The 22,109-nt window shown below is 42.1% G+C and overlaps 1 protein-coding gene across 2 annotated transcripts in view; it reads left to right on the top strand.

The window, feature by feature from the left end:
• The first annotated feature begins 551 nt into the window (after window positions 1-551).
• syt3 (synaptotagmin III) overlaps window positions 552-22,109 on the top strand; it is a 34,281-nt gene continuing 12,723 nt past the window's right edge. The window contains exons 1-7 of one of the 2 annotated variants that reach the window (XM_037792732.1): window positions 552-924; window positions 5,781-6,146; window positions 8,719-8,987; window positions 14,455-14,850; window positions 16,193-16,301; window positions 17,010-17,186; window positions 21,733-21,859. In XM_037792732.1, coding sequence (XP_037648660.1) covers window positions 8,837-8,987; window positions 14,455-14,850; window positions 16,193-16,301; window positions 17,010-17,186; window positions 21,733-21,859 — 960 coding nt within the window. In that variant the 5' untranslated portion in view covers window positions 552-924; window positions 5,781-6,146; window positions 8,719-8,836. Of the gene's footprint in view, window positions 925-5,780; window positions 6,147-8,570; window positions 8,988-14,454; window positions 14,851-16,192; window positions 16,302-17,009; window positions 17,187-21,732; window positions 21,860-22,109 lie in introns of both variants that reach the window. The other variant, XM_037792733.1, reaches the window with a different exon arrangement.

Here is a 22,109-nt window from a genome sequence, read left to right as displayed (position 1 = left end):
ACAATTAAAGGCTATAATAGACTTGTTGACACTTTTCCCAAAATGTCAATATAGCTGGCTACAAGCACAGAATGCAAACCATAACAACATGTGAGTGAAGAACAATAAAGCTAATTCACTGATTTTCCAATCATGTACAATGTACAAGCCTCACATGAGCAGATCAGGTCCCAGAAGTAAAAAAATACTGCATGAAACTGTTACTGATGATACTTTAGACAGTTGATCAGCAGTAAAGTGCTGTTTTTTAAGAATGCATTATAGTTCAGTTAAAAAATTAGCGTAATTTAACAGGTTTTCTTTTGTATTAACAGTAAAGCACTGTTTATAGCAATAACAGGTTAATACTGTTGAAATCCTGCTGTAAATTAACAGCAATTGTTTACAGTGCAGGTTCCCAATAACATGCACAAACACACCAACACACACACAACACAACACCTCTCCATCTCTATGGCTTTCTCTCTACACGCCCCACATACATCAGTATGTCTTTAGCACTGGCCTGGGCTGTACAGGCAGTGAGAGGAGAGAGAGACAGAGTATTAGTATTCAGAGCACAGGGAGGGATAAAAAAAGGAGAGAGAGAGCAACCGAGTGAGAGAGTGAGAGGGAGGGGATAGTGAAATAGAGAGGAGGGAAAAAAACACAAGGAGGGGGTGAAAATATAAGAGAAGAACACAGGAAACGAGAGGGAAGAGATAGCATATTGTTCATTTCTCTCTCTCAGTCTGCCATCCTTATTGCTCGGTGCGTCTTCGAGAAAAGAGAGAGAGAGAGAGAGAGAGAGAGGAGGAGGTGGACTGAGCCAAAGAGGGCGGAATGCCCCTTTACAAGCGTCGCATCTGACTAAAACAGCAGAGAAGCTCGTAAATCGGAAATTGAAACAGAGAGGAGACAGTGGGTTTCTGCAAAAACGGCAAGGTAGGTTGATATTCCCTTTGTTACTCCAGTAAAGCAGCATGCATTCAGGTCTGTGATATCTGCGATATGTGTGCGCATCATATCTCCTTTGATCCTGCATCCCGCACTGCTGAATATGCCCTAAATCTAGCAGCATGTGTCTGTTTTCCATCAATATTTAATGTATATTATTTGTGCATCACCCAGGCTCTTCCATATTGCATTCTGCCTTCCAGTAGGTATATATGCTTCGAGCCTATAGTGGGATGCATGTTGTCTATGGAGGCTGTACTAGCCTATGCAACATAGAACAGGCTCCTATCTGTATTCTAACTGTATCAAATGGCAGCTATCCTCACTGATGATGATGATTTAACTTTTTTTTTTTTTTTTTTCTCCATGCAAAACGCTATTAGATATAAGATGAACAGACAGTGGGGGTGTACGCGCACGAGCACGCAGAAAACACAAGACAGGTTGACGTGCGTAAGACGTGCGTAATTCCCCCCCCCCCACCACCCACACCACCCCACACCCACCCAACCATCAAAGGCACAGTTGCTCTGGCTTCACACCACAGAGAACCATATTTATGCAAATGGTCAAAAAAAGCCTCAACCACTGAGACACACTGACTCACCGACTCTGCTGTAGGTGAAAAATGAAGTGAGGGGCGGCTCGCTGTCTGTGTGTGTGTGTGTTATTACACTCCCTGTCTGTAAATAGGTCCCACTCTGCAGCTCCACTGGCTGTGCAAGAGACAGGAAGAGCAGCACCAAATATCCCAGGGTTCCTGGCTGGCCACTTGCTCTCTATTTCCTGCCCTGTGTTATAGACTATTCAGACACTTGCAGCTCCAACATGCCCAGAGTGGTGGAAAGGTGTGAGCGCCTGAACAGCAACCTTTGATATGTGTGAATGTGGGATGGAAATAGGTAGAGATAAAAGGGGGCCGCGTCTGCTTGGCTGTGAACGGATGCTTGATTGTATGTTTATAGAGATATATAGTCTTAAGCAGATATTAAGGCCCTCTCTCTCCCTCCTCCTGTTATTTATTTTCTGAAAGGGTGCTCAGGAGCTGAAAGGGTGTCCAGGAGCTATTATAGGAACAACCTCGAGGCTGAGGCTCAGCAAAGCTATTACCTCTAGTCAATAGACATTAATATCCCCACGCTCAATCTTAGCCTTATACGGCGCCGTCTCTGTTCCGGGCGAAACACAGTACCGCTCCACTGGAGTAACCAAAAAGATGTGTTGTAGTAGCCCTATCTGTTTACCCCTGTGCATCATTCTGTCACAGCCGAATGAGCAGAGAGGAGCGATGATAGCATTGTCTCAGACAGACATCGCTGTGGCCTCGAAAGGAAGTGATGCAAAACAAAAAGGAGGATATGCCAGTGTTGGCGCTGAGAGGTCATGACCTCTATGAATCAGGGATGGTCCTGACGAATGGCGGATGATCTAAGGGTACATGAGTACATCGATTTGAGATGGTACACAACATGATACGGCCCAGCAGGGTACAGCAGAGCAGACAGCATCAAAGTCTGGAACAGAGAGGAGCGGGTCACATGGCCAAGTCCGCGGTCTGTCGAGTACAACAAACTGGAAATGACACAGTATTACTGTTAATGCAAAAATTGCCGTAAAAGCGCAGACATGGGAAGTGTGAAATTCGCTTAAACACTTAAGCAAATTTGCAGACTTTAAAACAACAACAAAAAACAACAACAAAAGCATTCAGGGCAAGGATGAGAGTTTCAATAAAAGATGACTTCCAGGTAAAAACAAAAGAAAGAGCGTGACAGCAGATCGGAGGACTTGAAAGCAGGTTCAATGAGATCCGACTGAAACATCCTGTTAGGTATAACCAATGGATTAGTCTCCTTTGTCTATAGAAGCACACAAAACGGGTCTGACTGTTCTTTTCCAATTATGAAGGTGTTCAGTTTCTCCCCATAAAAATAGTTAGACGTTTTAGCATAAATGGTAATTCCTATTAGAGAGAGGAGGTGAGACTGAAAGAGACTTTTATTAAGTGAATAAGGATATGATCTTAAACCTACCTAATTGTTAGGTGAACTCTTAAATTAAATTCAGAAGAACTTCAAGGTAATACTACCGCTACTAGTGTTTCCACAGCTACAACTAATAATATTGATCCAGTTGCCTCTGAACTGGTAACGCTATGGTTTTAGCAGCCTCACATTTCACAGATTTTATTCCGTACAAATACAAACATATCATTTGACTTGAAAATGAAATCCCAAATGATGATATAGGGTTGCAATAGATCACAGGCTGAATGTCTTCTACTTCTGATTCAGCAGACAGCAGCGTTTCAAATGCCTTATCACTGTAATTCCCAAACCCAGCTGAGGTGTGTGATTCATCCCTCAGAGACAGATTGCACATACAGATTTCAGTCGCACTCTCTAACATGATCCTTGTTACTGAAAAACCTGCCCCCTGGGTTTTATCAAATTCACATCCGCCCCGCTCGAGGATTTTTGTTTGCTTGTAGCTGTTTTCGGTGGAATTTCTGAGCAAGGGAGAAAACCACTGGAATTCTTGTTGGAGGAGCGCTGAGCCAAAAAATAAGAAATCCAATACAGCTACTAAAAAAAGTGCATTCGATATGAGATAAATATTTATTGGTGTATGCCCCAGCAATGAGAAGTGGGAATACTGTGTCGAGTAGTTTTATTCTTCACATTTTGGACGTGCTTCCTCACTAAAAATTTGTATTGCGTTTGTTAGATTTTTCTCCCTCAGCTCTCTGTGCACCTGAGGGCGGCTCCAAAACTGTCCTTCCAGTACAAATACGAGAATGATCCCTTCATTATAAGGGGATACAAATATAAACGCCTCATCTGCTTCATCGCCTACAAGCTAGATTGAGGATGTTATGGCTGGACTGAGCCATTAAAAATGAGACGTTTAGCTGATGCTCTTATCCTTAGTGATTAACAGCAAGGGCCAGCCAGGGGCTCAGTGTCTTACTCAAGGACACCTGTGAAGGGTTGAACTCGCAGTCTGTTTCTGACTGATATAAATTTGGGTTTAAATCTATTGACACTTACTGGGTGATTGGTCCTTTATCTGGTGCCCCTTTTCCCCCCAGATTTAGCTCATGATCTGATTGACCAGCTTCTCCTATGATTGGGCACCGACTTCCTCCAGTTCCCGTCTTCTTTCAGTTATGTGATTGGACAATATCTCTGTATACTGATTCTCCTTTCTCTGTAGTGTGATTAGACTGTGACCTTGCATGCCGTCCCGTCTCCTTTGCCCAATCGGACAGTGACCTCACTGGTCGACTGGTCTGTGTTGTGGTGTATTCGTTCCCTGAGAGTATTGATCCCAGGCAGAATAGCAGTCAATGGAGCGTCTGTGGGAGGTTTAGTGTTGCTCTGTTCACAACAGTAGGAATGTGCGTCTCTGGGCATGGCGCTATCTGAGTGGAATGATTCGTCAACATGTTTCTGAAGGCATATTTATCCGTGAATAACCAGTCTCTGTAAATATTTTGCTTGTTGTAAATTGCATCCCCAAACCCTTGATTACCATTGTTGCTGTGTCACCCCTCGCCGCCAGCTTCCTATGTTTTTTTCCTGCCCTTCTGTGCTCCAGTTTTTTATCCTCCCTCTTTATCTGTCTCGCCTCCAATTTAATGTCAGCATCTCTTCTATCCCTCTCTCTCCGTCTCCCTCTTCCTCTGTCTTGCTACACAATCGCTCTTTCTGTCTGTCTGTCTCCTCCATTTCTTCTTCGCCTCTCCCTCCCTCCTGATGCTCTCACTGGCATTTGAGGCGGCCAGTTTTGTGCCAGACAGCCATTCCTCAGATTGAGATATCCTGGGTTTTAAAGTCACTCAGACAGATTTACTATCTTAATGGGAGAGAGTGGTGGTGGTGGGGGGGCTGAGAGGAGGGCTGGTGTAGGATGTAAGGTCTGGATGGCGATTTAATTCGCTAATTTCTGATTCATTTCCGCAATAGGCTGAGCTGAGATGGACAGATAAATAGACTCTGCATTATCTGAGCTTCTTTTAGACTGACAGACTATCCTAATGTGACAATCAGCTTCTCAAAAGAGACAGGGACAGAGAGCGAACAAGAGAGGAAAAGGGTGTTTCTGTCTTCAAGAGGAGAGGGAGAAAACTAGATAGGGAGTGGAAGCATTTCTTGTTTCGGAACTTGTTCAGTGTGAAATATGTCTTTGCCTAATGCGGTGATTGATTGATGGGTGGGAGACGGATGGACACATAAGGAGCGCTTTGCTACGGGGGTGCCACTCAATGCACAAAGACTGACGTTGACATTTCACAGAACAACATACATCAAATGATCAATAGTCCTTCCCCTGTCCGACGAGGCACCTTGCTTGAGAAATAGGTCCACTGCTTCACAAGGACAAAACAGCTCGCTGGAATAGTGAGCTGACCTCTCACCATGAACATTGTTTTGCCAGTGATTTATTTTCCAACCACACCTAAGCTTGTATAAGATTTTTGGCTAGACATATTCAATACCAGGGTTTTTGCAACGGATCTGTATTATTAGACACAACTTTGCATACATTCTCCTCAGTCAGAGTCCCTGGAGACTCACAGACTGTGAGAAACTGGAGTTTGGGCATTGACCTGCTTTTGTTTAGACAGAATGAGTTCAAAAATAAAGACAGTATGCTAAAGTAGTCTAGTTTCTCTGGGATGAAAGGACAAGGAGCACACACGAGGCAGTCAGACTAAATACGTTTAATTATACCCCCATCTGATGTTTTAGGAGATTTTGTAGTCCTCCAAACCGTGGTGTAGTTTTGCAGTATATTGATACCTACACCTCATGGACTGATTGATTCTATTTGTTTTTCAGGTGATGTTGGAGAGCTTCAAAAGAGTCTCCACGAATCCGACAGTGGGTTCAAATCCATGCTGATGTGTTGGAGAGACCACGAAATCTGATGTGTTCCACCGACTCCAGTTGGAGCTAGATGACTCAGAACTCAACTCTGTTCCCAACTTGAAGTCAAGAAAAAAAAGCCACTTGTCTGCAGGCTCCCGTTTCTGCTCTTGGACACATTAGGAAAATAACAAGCTAAAGGTTCTGCATGCACTGGAGGCATAACTCCGCATTCCTCGGCCAAATCTATTTAAAAAGGAAATTTTAGATGTAGAGTGTCTCGGCTCTGGCTTGCAAATTCAACATGACCCAGAAACTCAAGAGTGAAGTTCAATAAAGGTAAAAAAACACAAACCATGGCTTCATGACATTATTAAAGGCACAATGAGTAGGGTTCTCCTAAAAAACAATGTATAGACTAAAAATACAAAAATAATCCCTGTCAATCATCACCTATGACCCACTAGAAGTGTGTGGCGTGTTGCTGTTTGGGACGTTTCTGGGCGTCACCCTCTATAAAAACGTAGCGACCAGTGATGGCCAATATGGCGAGGCGAGACGCCAATCAGACAAAGCTTGTTCCAAAACGAGAGTGAATCTGGGGTTGGTTTGGGGGCTAACTTTGAATGGTGTTTTTACAAACCGTAACTTACAAATCCTACTCATTATGCCTTTAAAGCTAATGAAATGCTTTCATTTGGATTTTTAATATGTTTAATACAATGGATCTATATCATGAAATGTGAAGCTAAACCTGAGGTAGCTGGTGGTTCTTCCAGGGAATAGATTGAATATGTTGAATAATTAAAACGGAAAAGCATACTCTGAAAAATAAAAGAGAAACCAGCACTCAGTCTCCTTCACTCTCACAGTGTTTGTAGTTCCTTCAGCATATTTGTGTTTTAGGGACCCAACACAAGACAGCTCATAATTATCTAAATTACTCTATAATTACAGTAGAGAGTGTTTTGCCTTGAAATTCTACATGGAGTTTCAGGATGATTGACCCATGGGTCAGTTTTAGACACCAAAATCATCACTGTTACCCTAGGAGGTAATTGACAGTTGGGCTCCTTTCAATTAAGTATGCACCATGCTGAGTGAGTACTGAAGCATCTGGCATTATTCAAAGTAAGGAGATTGAGATTTAACAATAGAAATGGAAAATTAGGCATTTACTATGTTGTGTGTCCATTTATATATTTTGAAAATAAAATCTAAACTCAGTACAGTCATTTTAGCAGAGTTTGTTTTGGGAACACTTTGAGTTACACAAATATAGTACTGTACAAAGTTACCCATCATTTATCTCCTTAACTTCCCAAAGTAGGAAGTAAATGTCTAATGTTCTACTTTGTAATTCAAAACTGGGTTCATTTATTTATAGTTTATCCAACATCAGGTGATACATTTGATATTGACATGGAATGAAAGTAAATGTATTGTGAAAGGGGTTGCTCGTAGTGCCAATCATTCCTTCTGAACAACTATGCAGCTCCACATAGCTTGTAGCTGCTTTTTGATTCAATTCAAAATGCTTTAGTCGTACTTCAACGGTAGGTTAAAGAAGTATTTCACCACTGGAAAGATGGCCTCTTATAAAACTAGGACTATCTATGCAGTAGAAAGGCACAAGTATTTTTTTAACTTGGTGCTACATGACCAGAAAGCAGAGAAAAGGGACTGTGGTATTAACTTTTGCTCAAACGATAGACAACCTACAACATCCAGAGTCTTTTCTTTTTTTTTTAAAGCAACTTTATTTATATCTCATAGAAAATAAGTACAGTGACAAACTCTGTACCATTCAAGCTAGGATTCTGGTCCAAACCAAAATCACACCTGCTAAGAAAATTGTTTACAATTTGTCCATAATGCACAATTAAACATTAATTAATTATAGGAAATAGTAACAAACTACCTATTTTGAATATAGAGAAGAAAATAAAACCAAGCAAAATAAACAGGGTGGAAAGACATAACCATCCATCCATCCATTATCTGTAATCCTTTATCCTATTCCGGGTCGCAGGGGGGCTGGAGCCGATCCCAGCTGACATGTCTAACTGTTTTACAGTTTTACTGTTTTCATTAACTAACTGGTTCTTCTGGCAACACATTGACCGTATGGTGATTTTATTTGCCCTGGTGCCTTCTGCTGCCATCCCTTTACCATGGAGGTAAATAGAAATTAATGCGTGGTCCCAAAAGCATTGAAAATGTAATGTTTGAAAAATGCAACAGCAATATACCCTTGAAGAAATTACCCCCTAAATGATGATAATCCAGAGTTCTCGCTGTAAATTGTAGTTAGTATTTAAAAACCAAACATTAAATACAATCAAAAGTAAGACCTGTGGGTTGTGGTAGCGGCAGTGCAGCTAATAACTAGATAAGTGGTAAGTGGCTAGTGAAAATATGTTTTTTCATAATATGACCGAACTTTTAATGTAACTTTTGTCAAAGTTTTTTGTCTCAGCACAAATCTGCCAGACTTTAGCATTTAGCTGTGCTCACAACAAGATCACATTTTCTCACTTCTTCTTACACGATGCCAGTTATCTAGTACCATTCTTCATAGTGTGTATGCTAAAGTGATATTATGTAGTACCAGAGCCAATGATCTATCAGGGACACACTGATGGGTTTGGCATCAGTGTTCTCACTTAATGGGTAAGGTGACCAATCTGCCAAAAACTTGATTTGTACACTTTTATGTCCTTATACTCACGTTGCCAGTTTCTCTCCCTTTATCTCTTCCAGGGACAGTGAGAGGGGTGGGTGTCGCTCAGTCATACATGGGCACGTCAGTCTGGTCTCTGTGATCCAGACCAAGGCACCCTGCAGAGCCCCTTGTTTTCTTCCTTTATTGCCGCTGCCCCCTCAGCTTCCTCTGCCTCCTCTTTCTCAGTTGCAAAAGGTGGACGGGCCAACACTCTACTTACCCGAGCGCCGTCCGATAGGTGAGGGCGGCGAGGGCTGCACTGTCATTGGCTGACTGCTGGTGAGAGTGCGATGCGGATTGGAGGATGTCGGGGGACTGGGATGAAGACCTGTGTAAGAAGGCGCTGGTGCTGGTGGAAGAACTGTGCTTCAACTCCCCAAGAGGTTACAGCCAGAGTGAACGCTGCCAGGAGTTCAGCTACCTGCTGAGAGGTCGCAACAATCGGCTGGATACAGGTAACTGACACACCTGGAGCTTCTCATCAATTTTTTTTTACAACGTCTGCATTTGTCAAGACTCCTTTTCAAAATATCAGTATGATGGAAGCTTTTCTCCTCTTTGTTCTCAGAAGATTCAACAGTTTATAACAAGACAAAGAGTCTACAGCCATGCTAGCAGCTCTGAGAGATTGTGGGCACAGCAGTGCTTTGATATGCTGATGTCAAGCAGGTGTTATGTTTGCCAGGTTCACCATCTTAGTTTGGCATGTTAGCATGCTAAGATTTGCTAATTAGTAAATACAAACTACAGCTGATGGGGTTGTCATTAGTTTCGTAAGGTATTTTATCATAAACCAGTGGGCTACCTCCGGGTCTGAAAAGTGAAGCCAATGCAGAAGTGCTTTAAACTTGCATTCTTTCTAATAGCCAGCAGGGGGCGACTCCTTTGGTTGCAAAAAGAAGACTGATTGAATAGAAGTCTTTGAGAAAATGAGCCTACTTCTCACTTGATTTATTACCTCAGTAAACATTGTAGATATGAGTTTATGATCTCAATCACTAGTTTCAAGTCTTCTTTGATACAGCATGATATTCATTTAGTAAATTATGGTCCCATTTAGAGTCAAATAGACCATAAAGCAGGGTATGCTTTAGGGCGTGGCTACCTTGTGATTGACAGATCGCTACCAGGGCATTGTCCGGGAGTTGTCTAGAACTTAAACCCTTTCACAATGTGTTTTCAGTTCTTGGAAGTTCATTATAACGATTTCGGTTGCCTGAAAACGTCTTATTCAGAGTTCGGTTGTACTTAGCTTGTATCACATCTGGTTGCAAAAAAACAAGATGGCGATGGACAAAATGCCGAACTTGAGGCTTCAAAACGACAGTCCACAAACCAATGGGTGTTGTCAGTCTATGCCATAAAGTATTGGACAAATTAAAATTTTGACCCGATGATGGCGCTAGCTGAAAAGTCAGGGGATCACCAAAGTGATTACAGTTCATCCTGAGGGAGGCATGAATGTTGGTACGAAATATGATGGCAATCCATCCAATAGACAGACCAACATTGCCTATAGAGCCTTACCGCACAGTGAAATTTGCTTCACCCTGCCTTAAATCAATACTTCACCCAAAAGGTACCCTTTTCGTATCAAAGGCTCACCCTCTGTGCATTTGAAAGGTGGCTTGCACAAGTTTACACCTTCACACAGAGAGGCTGTGGTCAGCTTGATTCATTCATTCAGCTCAAATGTACTCCAAAGCTTTTAAAATGGAAATATTGTCTAAACATCACAGAAACAGAAACTTCTCAAGCATCTCCTGCAGAATAAACCACTCCGTCCGTCCCTATGCTCAGTATTTCCCATCATTTAAAACCACTACAATTGGCTTAGATTTTCAATTTAATGTATCCAAGTAGACCACAGCTGCTGTACTCTGTGAAGGAGGACTCTTTGAATTTACAGACACCTTTCAAGCCTACAGGGGGTCTTTGATACTGAAAAGATTTTGGGAATTGCTTTGAGGAACTGATCACCCACTCAAAATGAATTCTCTTAATATGGGCTCCGTTGAAGATTTTTAGTACCCAATCATGGTCTGAATTAAGCTGTTACACCCTGACAAGAACAAAAAAACAGACTAATGATGCTTAAAATATGGTATGTTTTGTCATTAAAGTGGTAAAAGAATACTGACTCCAAATATTATGTTTCAAAATCTTCAACAGAAACATTTCTGTATTGCCTCTGCCGTTGCAGACACGTACAGCATCGTGACATATGTTAGACTTTAAGGTATGAGAAGGTAAATGTTAAATTGAGTGCTCATGTTTAGAGACTGTTAGAGGTAGTGTGCACTCAGAACAACAAACCATGAAATATTCATCTGCTAGATTGAAATGGCAACAGTACAAGTCCATCCCATTTCTTTTTTACGAGCCCCAAAAGAGTCTCCGTAGAATTCTGTGATTGTTATCTCTGGCTGGATTACAAATATATATTTATTTATTCTTTCTTTTTTTTTTTTTTAACAAAACTGAGCAGGTGCATCATGCTGCACCGCGGAGTGTATTGTGTGCACAGCATTGTGTGTGGGTTCTCATTGAAGCATTTGGAAGTGCAATGCGCTGTTATGCAGATTAGCGTGGATATCTGTGGCTCAGTGTAGATTAGCCTGGATTGGCTGCATGTTGCCTCTGGAGAGTTGGATGGCTCTGTGAAGAAATGTCACACCATGGTTTTAGGCGTTGGCCCCCTCGCTTACCAGCTGTGATTTTTCGGTGTTTGCTGACGGAAGTCTCCAAACCCTCCCAGGACGGTGACCGCCGAAAGCTGTCAGCGAATGGCTTGTGTAAGCAGCGGAGATGTGTTTGATGTGGAGCAATGTACGACTCCCAGTGGGCTTGCATCAGTCGCTGATTGACAGGGAGTCTCAGTCCCTCTTCACGGTGCACTTCAGAGGCCTCCTAACCACCCACCTACCCGCCTGCTGACTCGCTTTTTATGCTTCGTGGATTAGCGATGGATCTTTGGCAGGATCAGTGCTCGTGAAGGTACAGCGACTGCCCTAAAGAGAGACAAATGGAGGAGAGTGGTTTGGCCCCCGACAGTCCCCGCGCACGTTTGATCACAGCCGTGTCTTATCAGCGCACCCTGATCTGCCAACCACACACAACCTACTCCGCTGCCTCCTCGCTTTGTTTTTCCCCTTCCAGATCAATACATTAACCTTTCTCATTCTTAAACCCCTCCCCTCTTTAGGTTTCGCTCTAAATCATTGTCAGGTTGTTTTCCTCCATCGCTCTGTTCATAGGCTTTCTCTTTCTCTCTCTACCATTGCCTCTTTGGTTTCTACTCTTTCACACATGGCGTGGTAGTTGCATCGACTTTATCAACCCTCCTCCTTTCCTCCCCCTCCCCTTACCTCCTCTGAGGAAACGAAAAGGGGGAATAAACCCAGTCAGCTTATATGTCTGTTCAACATGTACACCAATCTGTTTTCAGCCCTCTCCCTGTCTTTCCAGGTCCTGCCGGCCATTCTGTGGTTTGGATCGTTTTTCCTTTCATTCCATTCCCCTTCATCACTACTGTCCTGTTTTTTCTACTTAATCCTACCTTCCTTTGCCCTCGTTTCCTCTCCTCCCACTCCATCACTTTACCCTCCTCCCGTCTCCTGATCTCCATCGTCATGTTCTCTCTTGCCTTGCTCTCTCTTCCCTTCTGATCCCTTCTTCCTCTACTTCCCACCCCGTCTTGTTCACCACCGCGACAGATCGATGTCCCCTCGCCCATCCCCCACCTTCGCGGCCCCCCAATCATATCTTTTGAACAAGTGCTGATTAATGACATACACAGACTGATGAATAATTCACCAAAGAGAGAGCGAGGAAGGAGAGGCAGAGAAGAGAGGGGGGGGGGACAGAGAAAGTAGGGGTGACGAACAAAGAGACAGTCGCTGAGGAGAGGAATAAAGTCAAAGCGTGCAGAGGCAGACAGCATGGGAAAAGAAATGACAGCGAGGAATGAGGGGAGTTTGAGGGGATTATATAGAGGAGAGAGTGAGAGAGAAAGAGAGGGAGGGCGGATGGAGACAGAAGGCGAACCAAATTCCAGAAGATGTACCCCGGGGCTCGAGGATTGGCTGCCGTTGTCTTGTTTTCACTCATTTGCTCTCAGTCTTGTTGTCAGCCTGTTACAGATAAAATTTCATTCACTTTTGTGGTGTGATTTAACAGTGTTTATGTCTTTGTCATGCCAATAAAGACACTCTGAATTGAAGGGAATTGAAGGAAAAGGATGTGTGGATCTGGTCTGGTCAGGGTTTCAGGAAACATTTCCCTCCGACTGTAAGACATTGCTGTTCCACACAAAGGTGATGATTGGCCTGCCCGCAGACAGGAAGGGCTGTTAATTGGTGGGCCTCATCTGGAGAAAGACCAAGATGGCGAGAGGCAAAAATTCCAGTTAGATGCTGCAACTGGGGAACTCGGTTTGGGGAATCTGCACACTATCGTAATGAGTCTTCTCGGTCTACTTACAACCTATGAATATTCATGTTCAGGGCTTTCAGCCTGTAGATCATTGTGCGCTCTGATTGGTCCTTTAGTCAAGACAGTCATCAGACCCAAAACATGCTATTTTTCTGTTTTTATCTAGACTTCAAATGGCTTAGGATAATTATGAATATTCATTGTATATTTAGTCTATTTTTTAATAAATATTCATGGAATATTTATAGGGTATTTACAAATTTATGAATTCATGAATTTACGTATCATAGGCTCAGACATGTGCAGTTGTGTAACAAAACTACCAAAGTTCCCCTAGTTCTGTAGCTGATCGACTCTCTTTCATTTCGGCTCTCTTTGACAGAGGCTGTTGCTGGAACTGTCCGGCCGTCTGGTGCTGAAACTGCGCTTTTCTTTTATTCTGTACACTTTTTCATTCGGATGAGTCATACTCCACCCTCCCCAACTCACACATCCGCTACCACCCCTAACCCCCCCCGCACCCTTCCCCCCCCAATCCCATCCTCCCCACAAACACAATCCTTGAGCCGTCACAGATTAAAAAGCTCATAACCATGAGGAAATGCAGGATGACATTGCATAGAGACATCACTGTGGGTGTTGGTGTTTGGTTTTTAATTGTTTGCCACCTCATCTCCTCTCCTCCCCTAAGAATATCAACTTTGCCAACGTTTGCCCCCATTTTAAGCTCAGGATTCAAATGTGAGATATGAGCTTCAGGGGATGGTTGCATCAATTTACGCCTACAGCGGGTTCCTTCTCCTGCTCCGTGATTTGTGATTTTTTTAGATGTTGTCGTGATGCTGGTGGTGATGGTGTGTGTGTGTGTGTGTGTGTGTGAAGGGGGTGTATGGATTGTTGATCATGCAGTGGCTTACTGTGGATTTTTTAGGTTTATGTATAACGTTAATAAATAAATACAGGAGGTGTACACATGTGCACATGCTAAGCAGCATGGCTCTATGGATGGCAATGCAGGTCTGTTTGTCAGTCCACCACTTTGGTCCAGAGTGAAAAATCGATGGTATAGATTCAGATTGTAATTGGTGATCCCCTTACTTTTGATCTAGCACCATCATCAGGTCAAATTTTAAAATTGTTATCATTTGATATTCTGGTTGACGACCTGTTAAACTATTGGTATTCCCGTCAGCCTCAGCCGTAGTTTGTGTTTAGTGCTAATTAGCTAAACTGGTGATCATGGTAAACATTATACCTGCTAAACGTCATCATGTAAGCATTATTGGTGTGATGTGAGCATTTAGCTCAAAGCATTGCAGTGCCTGCGTGTCTTGTTAAAACCACATTCTCTTCTTTTAATTGAGATTTCTTTCTTTCTGTGTAAATACAGACTTTATAATGATGAAGTTATGGCTCCCTTCTGTTTGTTGAATCATCTGTTTTTCCATCTCTTTATTTTCTTCTTCCTCCCCTCCATGTCTTCTGTAGAGATCTCTGTCAGTCTGCTGTCGGTCATCGTGACATTCTGTGGCATCGTCCTCCTCTCCGTCTCCCTCTTCGTCTCCTGGAAGCTCTGCTGGCTGCCATGGAGGGACAAAGAGGGCGGAGGCCTGAGCCTGACATCGGGGTTGCTGCCCGGAAGCGCCGGTGTCGGAAGCCTCGGAGGCAACGTGGGCTCGTCACTCTTACCGCCCCTGCTGCAGAGGAAGGAGGGCCACTCCTCGTCCTCGCTCTATCCCTCCCTGGGCCAGCAGGGCCAGCACCACCCCCATTTCTCTGACCTGGTGGGGCTGGAGAGGGGGGAGGTTGGAGGTGTGGTTGGGGGGCCACAGGAGACCCAGGAGCCCTCCTACCTGGACATGGACTCCTACCCCAACAATGCTGGTAAGAGAGGGAGCAAGCTCACAGACATTAGACACTCTTAATCCCAGTCTGACTGTCAGAGTAATGTAATGCCTCGGTCAATAACTTCTCATTTTAATACACTCACAGGGTACTGAATTGAATACATCTACCTGCATACAGTAAAAATAATTTATCTGTGCTGCAACAGCGTGATGAATGCTGACCATTATTGTATAAATTGGTTTTCTTTCAGTAGTGTTATCTTCAAGGAATATTATTTTTTCACATTACTGGCCCAGTCTCTTATTACATACATACATTATATTTGGTTATACAGGAAGAAAGAGTTAGTCTGTGATTTTAAGATGAAGTTTCAATTGCAACCGGATTTTTGTGAAAGGATTAATTTGTTTGTTTCTCAAAGCAGCACATCGTGCAGAGCCTCATAATCATCTTTTAAGGTTCCCATTGCTAACATGTTAACACACAGACATTGTTTTGCCATTGGAGTCATGTTTCTGGCCACCTGGTGAATATAACTCCTATATTATTTACTTTTTATTTACTCTTTTAGCTCTGTTTTGGCATCTTCAAACCGCTAAGAAAATCTCTCTCTTTAAGCTGCTAAATGTTCAACTTTCTTTACCAACTAGTTTTATCAGAGCTTGTTGAAATTAGGCGATTGATATATAGATGATCAACAGTAAATGAATTGGCAACTATTTTGATAATCAAATTCATTTTTAACTTGCATTTTTCACTGTTTTTTTTATGTTTCATAGACCAAATAATTACACAAATACACACAAAGGTATTGATCAATGTAGCTTTAAGAGATCCTTCCTGGAAAGCATGTGATGGTGAGGTGGTTGGAATCGGACAGTTAAGCTCAACAGGAACCTAAATAAGCAGCAATTAGAACAAGAAGCAATTTTCACAATAAGATAGAGACCGTTATAAACTGATGTCAGAGAGATGTTTAGGACTTGATTTGATGAAACAGCTCAGTTAACAGCTATGAGTTTTCATTCTGCTGTTATTTATTCTGGCTGTCAGGTGCAGGTTGTTGATCATTATTCACAGTCAAATGTTTGCTGGCTGCCTTTATTGCAGTTCTCTCATATCTCTGTGTTATGTACCTTTCATGCTGGCTTTTATTCTGCTATTGTAAACATATCTGCTCATTTCTTCTCTTCTCTCAGCTGTTAATCACTCTCTGTTAAATCAATGAAATTAAATCAATGAGATCAATGATGCGGACCCTGCATTGCAAAAAAAAAGACATGTTCTGAGGTGCTGTAATGACTAAGGCCACATAGCACTAACAAAAGAGACGTGTGAGTCATGGAGGATTGTTTTGTCCATTTTCTCACTCTGTTAGGAACTCTGAAGCTGAGTCAGACGTCTCCAGATGTCCCCAACTCAGAGGTTGGAGCCCAGCCCCATAAAGACCTGCCCAACGCTCATTCCCAGCAGCAGGTCACCTCCCGGTAAGTACCCAGTGTATGAGTCTACTGAGCCTGTGTGTGGGCTTAAAAGAGTGTGTGCATTTTTCAAGTTGTGTGTTTTTATTATTATATGGGGAATAAAAATAGGAGTTCACCTTAACCTCCAGGGAGAGATCATTAAAGGATACATTTATTGGAAAACACATATTTGAAGATTAGAAGGGCTTCACCTGTTAAAATGTTGTTTTGTGAGCACACTGATAAAGATCATACTGGTTGTACGTCATTGGCTTTAATCTTGCCCGCATCTAATGAAGGCTTTTGAGGCATCTGTAAATCATCTTGGGCTTTATTTTGGACCTCTCTATATTAGTTTTGTATGAAGCTTCATCTCCAAAAACATCTTTTTTTAAGCTGATGCTGATATTAACGGATTCTTCCAAAGCACAGCTGCATTTAATTCTACAAAAATAGAAAAGACCCACAGAGAACCTTTCACTATTTTTAACAGAAGCACCATCGTCACACAAGTAGCCTTGATTTGATAACACGTTCTATGATTCATCCATGTGTAAAGGTGTGTAAACTCTTATCCAAATAAACTCCATTTAGATGGTTCACACACCGCTGCATCTCTGATTAAGCTGCTGAATCACACTGTTGCACAGGTTTTTTTTAAAGTGTGTGTATATCTGTGTGCTGCACTCTTCACTTAATATTCACCCTCTGAGCTCTTATGTGTCTGTTTAGGCCCAAGCCCATGACTCACCAGCTCTCCAGTCCTGATTTCCACGGCGAGGAGAAGGAGCAGGTAACCAGCATTGGGCAGATCAAACCGGAGCTCTACAGGCCCAAGGGCGACCAGGGCGAAGGCAAACAGGGCGACAACTGCGGCAAGATCAGCTTCCTCTTGCGCTACGCCTTCAAGTAAGTCAGTGAGCTTACATCAATACAACCTACTCACTCTGTCAGTGTCCTTTTATGTGAAAAGTGTAGACATTTCACATGAATTAATCATTGCCACAATCATTTTAAGATCTAAAGTTTAACCGTAAACAATGAGGCCATTACATCACCACCAGGTTAGCCTGAAGATGCTGCACCAGCATTCTGTGGGGAGCCCCGTTGACTCACCTCCTGCTTTGATCAAAATATTGCGAAATACAAAACCTTTCTGTGGTTCTTCTTTTCCATGTCTAAGGAAGGCCTCTAAGGAAGTCAGGTGATGTAGTATAAAGAGCGACAAAGTCTGTGTTGGGCGGAGTTTGGGGTGGATGGATGGGTCAAACAAACACATGACTTTCATCCAGGAGACAGCTGTTTGTGTCCTGTGAAACCAAATGTCAACATCGACTTATTTTACCAAGCTTTTGTTACGTAACTTACGAAGTGAACTAACGCCACCTGCATAAGTTACGTAACAAACGTACTTATTTGAACCCAAACCACAATCTTTTCCTAGAAAGTAGTTTTGTTGCCTAAACAGGTTCTGCACGCTGGTGTGGCTGGACAATCGTAGGAGAATGCACGAAAATCAGAAATAACTTTTCATAAGCTATCATACAAATCCGTTGAATGATGATACGTTGAAACACAAAGTGCAGGTGAAAATATCAAATTTAATGGCAATCCAGTAATAGTTGTTGAGATATTTCAGTCTGGACCAAAGACGTGGACCGGCTTACCGATATTGCCATCCATGTCGTTAACATCGCTAAAAGCAATAGATGAATAAATAAATACATCAATTTTGCATTCTGTGGATGCTTGTGATAGGCGTGCAGAGTTTAGAGAATTGAATCCTTAAAAATGAGACGTGAACATTGTTCGATGACACCAACACTGAGTGGAACTACCAAAGTGTAGTTTTTCTTGTCTCTGGTGAATGTTGATGCTTCTGCTTTTGCACCACTTTGATCTCAGCGGTCTTCAAATACTAAGTCAGAGGGCTGCAAACAGACAAGGGTTTGCTGAATTTCTTCATGGCACAGAACAGAGAGAGGATGCTTCTTGGGAAAATATCTTTCAGTGTGTTTATCCTCTTCAGTAGACACAGAAAGAAAACCTCCAACTCAAGTAGGAAATGGAGTTTTGAGATAGTGAGTCTCTTTTTTATGGGAAAAACACCAGCCAACATACCACTAAGCATGAGATGTGAGAGGCTACTAGTTGTTGTCTCGACTGTGGTCTCTTTGGTTTATGATAATCATACTGAAATATTAATGTTGAAAAATAAGAAAGTGGCACCATTAAATGTTAGTGACAAAGCAGTGTATTTCATGTACTGTGTGGCACAGATTGTTTCTTTTTGCTCCTTTGACGATTCTCCGTTGAATATTCTCTGTCTTAGTATGTAATTGGTGGGTGCCATGCTGTGAGGACTGGGTGATGGGAGAGTGTGTGTATGAATTGTGTGTGTGTGTGTGTGTGTGTGCTGTAAGTCAGGGTGGCTGTGGGTTGTGGGGTGGAGTGTGCAGCTCGGTCTGTCTGCGGCTCAGCTGGCAGTCCCCATTTCTGCCTGCTCCGACATGTAGAAACATTACAACAGGCGAAAGTGCTGATGGTCAGAAAAGAAAGGGAGCGAGAGGCCGTTCCAGTCATGAATTATATATGGCGAGCCACTTTAAACAGCAGCCACTGTCAACACATAATAACACCAGACTGTGTTATAGCTGGCGTTACAGAGAATTAGCAAGGGAGTTGGATGGTCAGGGAGGTTAATGATGAAATAACTATTCATGTGTCCCTTTTTTCCCATATATAAAGTCACAAGATAATTTATGTCGTGCTGTAGTAGCCTGTCATTACACTGGAGGGAAATAGTTTTCGTGACAGGAGTAGAATAGAGGGTGTGACTGAGGAGTAAAGAAGAAAGGCTGGGGTTATAATGTGTGGGCATGTCTGCACACAAAGGTGTAGAGAGGTGTTAGCACTGGAACTGTGATAAAATTGCTATGTTAATGTGTGAGACCCAGCTGTTTAGAGTGTTACAGTCAGAACAACAATGTCAATCTTCCTCAGATCCTCTGGGAAAGGCATTTCTATTGACAATCCCATTAAAAGCTGACACATTTCCACTGTGGGAATAGCAGCTATAGCTTTCGGGCATTGTCTGCCAGGAATAAGGCCGTGAATTTCCCTCTGTGCTGGAACAGTAATAGGTATATTCTCTGCAGCATGCCCTGTGGATTGTGTAAAAACCTTGGTTTGGGTTCAAGCTTATGTCTTGTTCTGTAATAAGACACGTGAGTGCTGGAAAAACTGCAACCGTGTCTTTGTGACAAACAAGAAATGCAGGAAAATTCACGAGGGGTGTTTTTTTTTGGACACACGCTTCCTGTCGTTTCCAATTATAGTACATCTGAGCATTGCCGTGAATCATGCCGGCTAATCATGGTGACTGCAGAGTCCCTACCACCAACATGTCTCAAAATCATACTGGATTAAAGATCGTTAGATACATATTTAAATTGGTCAGGGTTTTCTCGTTAAAATATTTATCTGACAGAGCTGGAAATATAATTTCCTCCAGCAGTTTGCCCTGTATATCATCTCACTGATTTGATGTGATTGCAGAGTGGGCATGTTTATCCGATTGCCTTAATTGGATGTGATTCAGAGGTAAACACGTGTCCGGATTGGCCACGGTTGTATTGTCAACAAGCGTGTCTTATTTGTGATTGGTACACACGGACAGAGGACGTTATAACTGGCGGGGTCACTGTTGGCGTTTGCCCCGCTGATCATTCCTCAGCCCCAAAGTTCACGCTGCTCTCCTAAAGCAGCTAATGAAGTGCTGACACACTGGTTAACACGGGGAGACACAGTCTAACGAGGTCTGATTAAAGGCCTCCGAGCTGTCTTCATCTTCTTCTGGTAATTAAATACATAATGAACGGTGCGTGAGTCGCAGCCATGACTCTGGATGGAGCATATGAATGTAAAGACGTGTGTATAATGTGTGCTCACGTGTGTGTTTATGCTTACATACATACATACAGACTCATGCTACAGTGCCTACATTTGTGAGTGAGTATTTGATTGGTTTGCTGATATGAGGACCAATAATGCTATTTTTGGAGCACATATCCCACAAAATACAGCACAGGTGTACAATGTAATATTCATTTTATTCAGTGAGACACTAAAATTTTTCTGTAATTTTTTGGCCACAATATAAAATATTTGCATACATACAATGAATGAGTTTGACTTATCATTATTGTAAAAGCTGAAACAATAAATTGATTAATTGACCAGTTGGTTGGAAAAATATCGGCAACAATTTTGATAATTGATTAAGTGTTTGGTCCCAGCTTCTCACATTTTAATATTTGCTGCTTTTCTCTGTTTTATACCCAAGTAATCTGATTATCTTTGAGTTTTGGGAGTTTTATTCATTTTTAAGGACCAAATGATTAATGGAAAAAATTAAGCAGATTAATGAAAAATAATTAGTTAGTTAAAGCCATACATTACTAATATAACTGAATATATAGGTGTATTTTACAGAATGAGAACAGCAGCTATTGAACAACCTGTAGCAGCATCAGTAAACATTAATTAATTCGATTTATTTATTGTCTAATAATTAAAATACCTGTCAATCAATGTGTGAGTGTTAGCCACATCCAAACTTGTATTTTAGATTTTGGTGTTGGGGCTAAACCTCGGTTTACAGCTGGTTACAGATTTTTTATTGAAATAAATAAGGATAAGAAGCAAATAAAACATATATGATTTGTTGTGTACTTTCATGAAATCAAATGAAAATGTTCCGATATAATCATTTTATCTTAAGGGCTTCTTTTAAACCAACTTTATTTGGCTATGATATAAAGCCGTATATATGTGAACCCTCATTACAGATTGCAGATTATTTCCTTTGAATATTTTGTTGTATTTCACAAAGAAAATCCCCAAAATATTTTTTTGTAGAAGCAGTATTTTTTTCGTTTCATTTTCTACCCCACCAATTATCTGGCGGCTGCTGCTTTAGACAACCAGTGCAGTACTGATTAAAATGAACAAGAAATATACAAACAAACGTTGATGACACTGATAGTGGAAGGTTTAGGTTTAGTGTGGATCTTGCTCTGTATATGTGGCCCAAAGTGAGTGTAGGATAACGGGTACTGTGTTAAGGATTATTAATGAGCCAGACTCTCTCTGACTGGCTGTACATCTGTGCTTACTGTGCTTACATTTAACATCGCTGATAGTGCAGCCATGATACAGCTGCAGGGATGACACACAAACACACACGCTATTTTGGTTATCCCTATCTTCAGACACAGAACCTCCTACACCAGTATGTGTGTAGAAAGCCTGCACAGGTGTGTGTTTGTGTGTGCGTGGGTTGATCCTGTCTGGGTCTCATAGATTATTTGTGTAAAATTGTACGACCCCTGCCTTTTTATGCCTTTTTTATGAGCATGTGAAAGTCTAATGGGGTTTGCTGTTTGTGTGTCAGTACGGAGCAGTTGGTGGTGAAGATCCTGAAAGCTCTGGACCTGCCAGCGAAAGACGCCAACGGCTTCTCTGACCCGTACGTGAAGATCTACCTACTGCCAGACAGGAAGAAGAAATACCAGACCAAGGTGACTCCCGCTCCCACCACACTCACTTGTACCCTCAGTGAAAACAAACATTAAACATCATCAGGTCTGACTTGTTGTCTCCTGCTGCTCTGATGACCCAGTCTCCTCCATCATTACAGTTTCACTAATGTAATCTAATCTAATCTAGGGCATCATTTATTCAAGATAATGTGCTTCAGACTATTACAGGGCACCGCTACTCAACTCCTGTGTGTTATTCTGGTATTTGAGGACAGTAGAGTCAATATTT

This window comes from Sebastes umbrosus, chromosome 14 (genome assembly GCF_015220745.1).
Source record: "Sebastes umbrosus isolate fSebUmb1 chromosome 14, fSebUmb1.pri, whole genome shotgun sequence".
Taxonomy (NCBI): Eukaryota; Metazoa; Chordata; class Actinopteri; order Perciformes; family Sebastidae; genus Sebastes; species Sebastes umbrosus.
The sequence above is the reverse complement of the archived record's forward strand: the minus strand, read 5'-3'. Positions and strand labels throughout refer to the sequence as shown.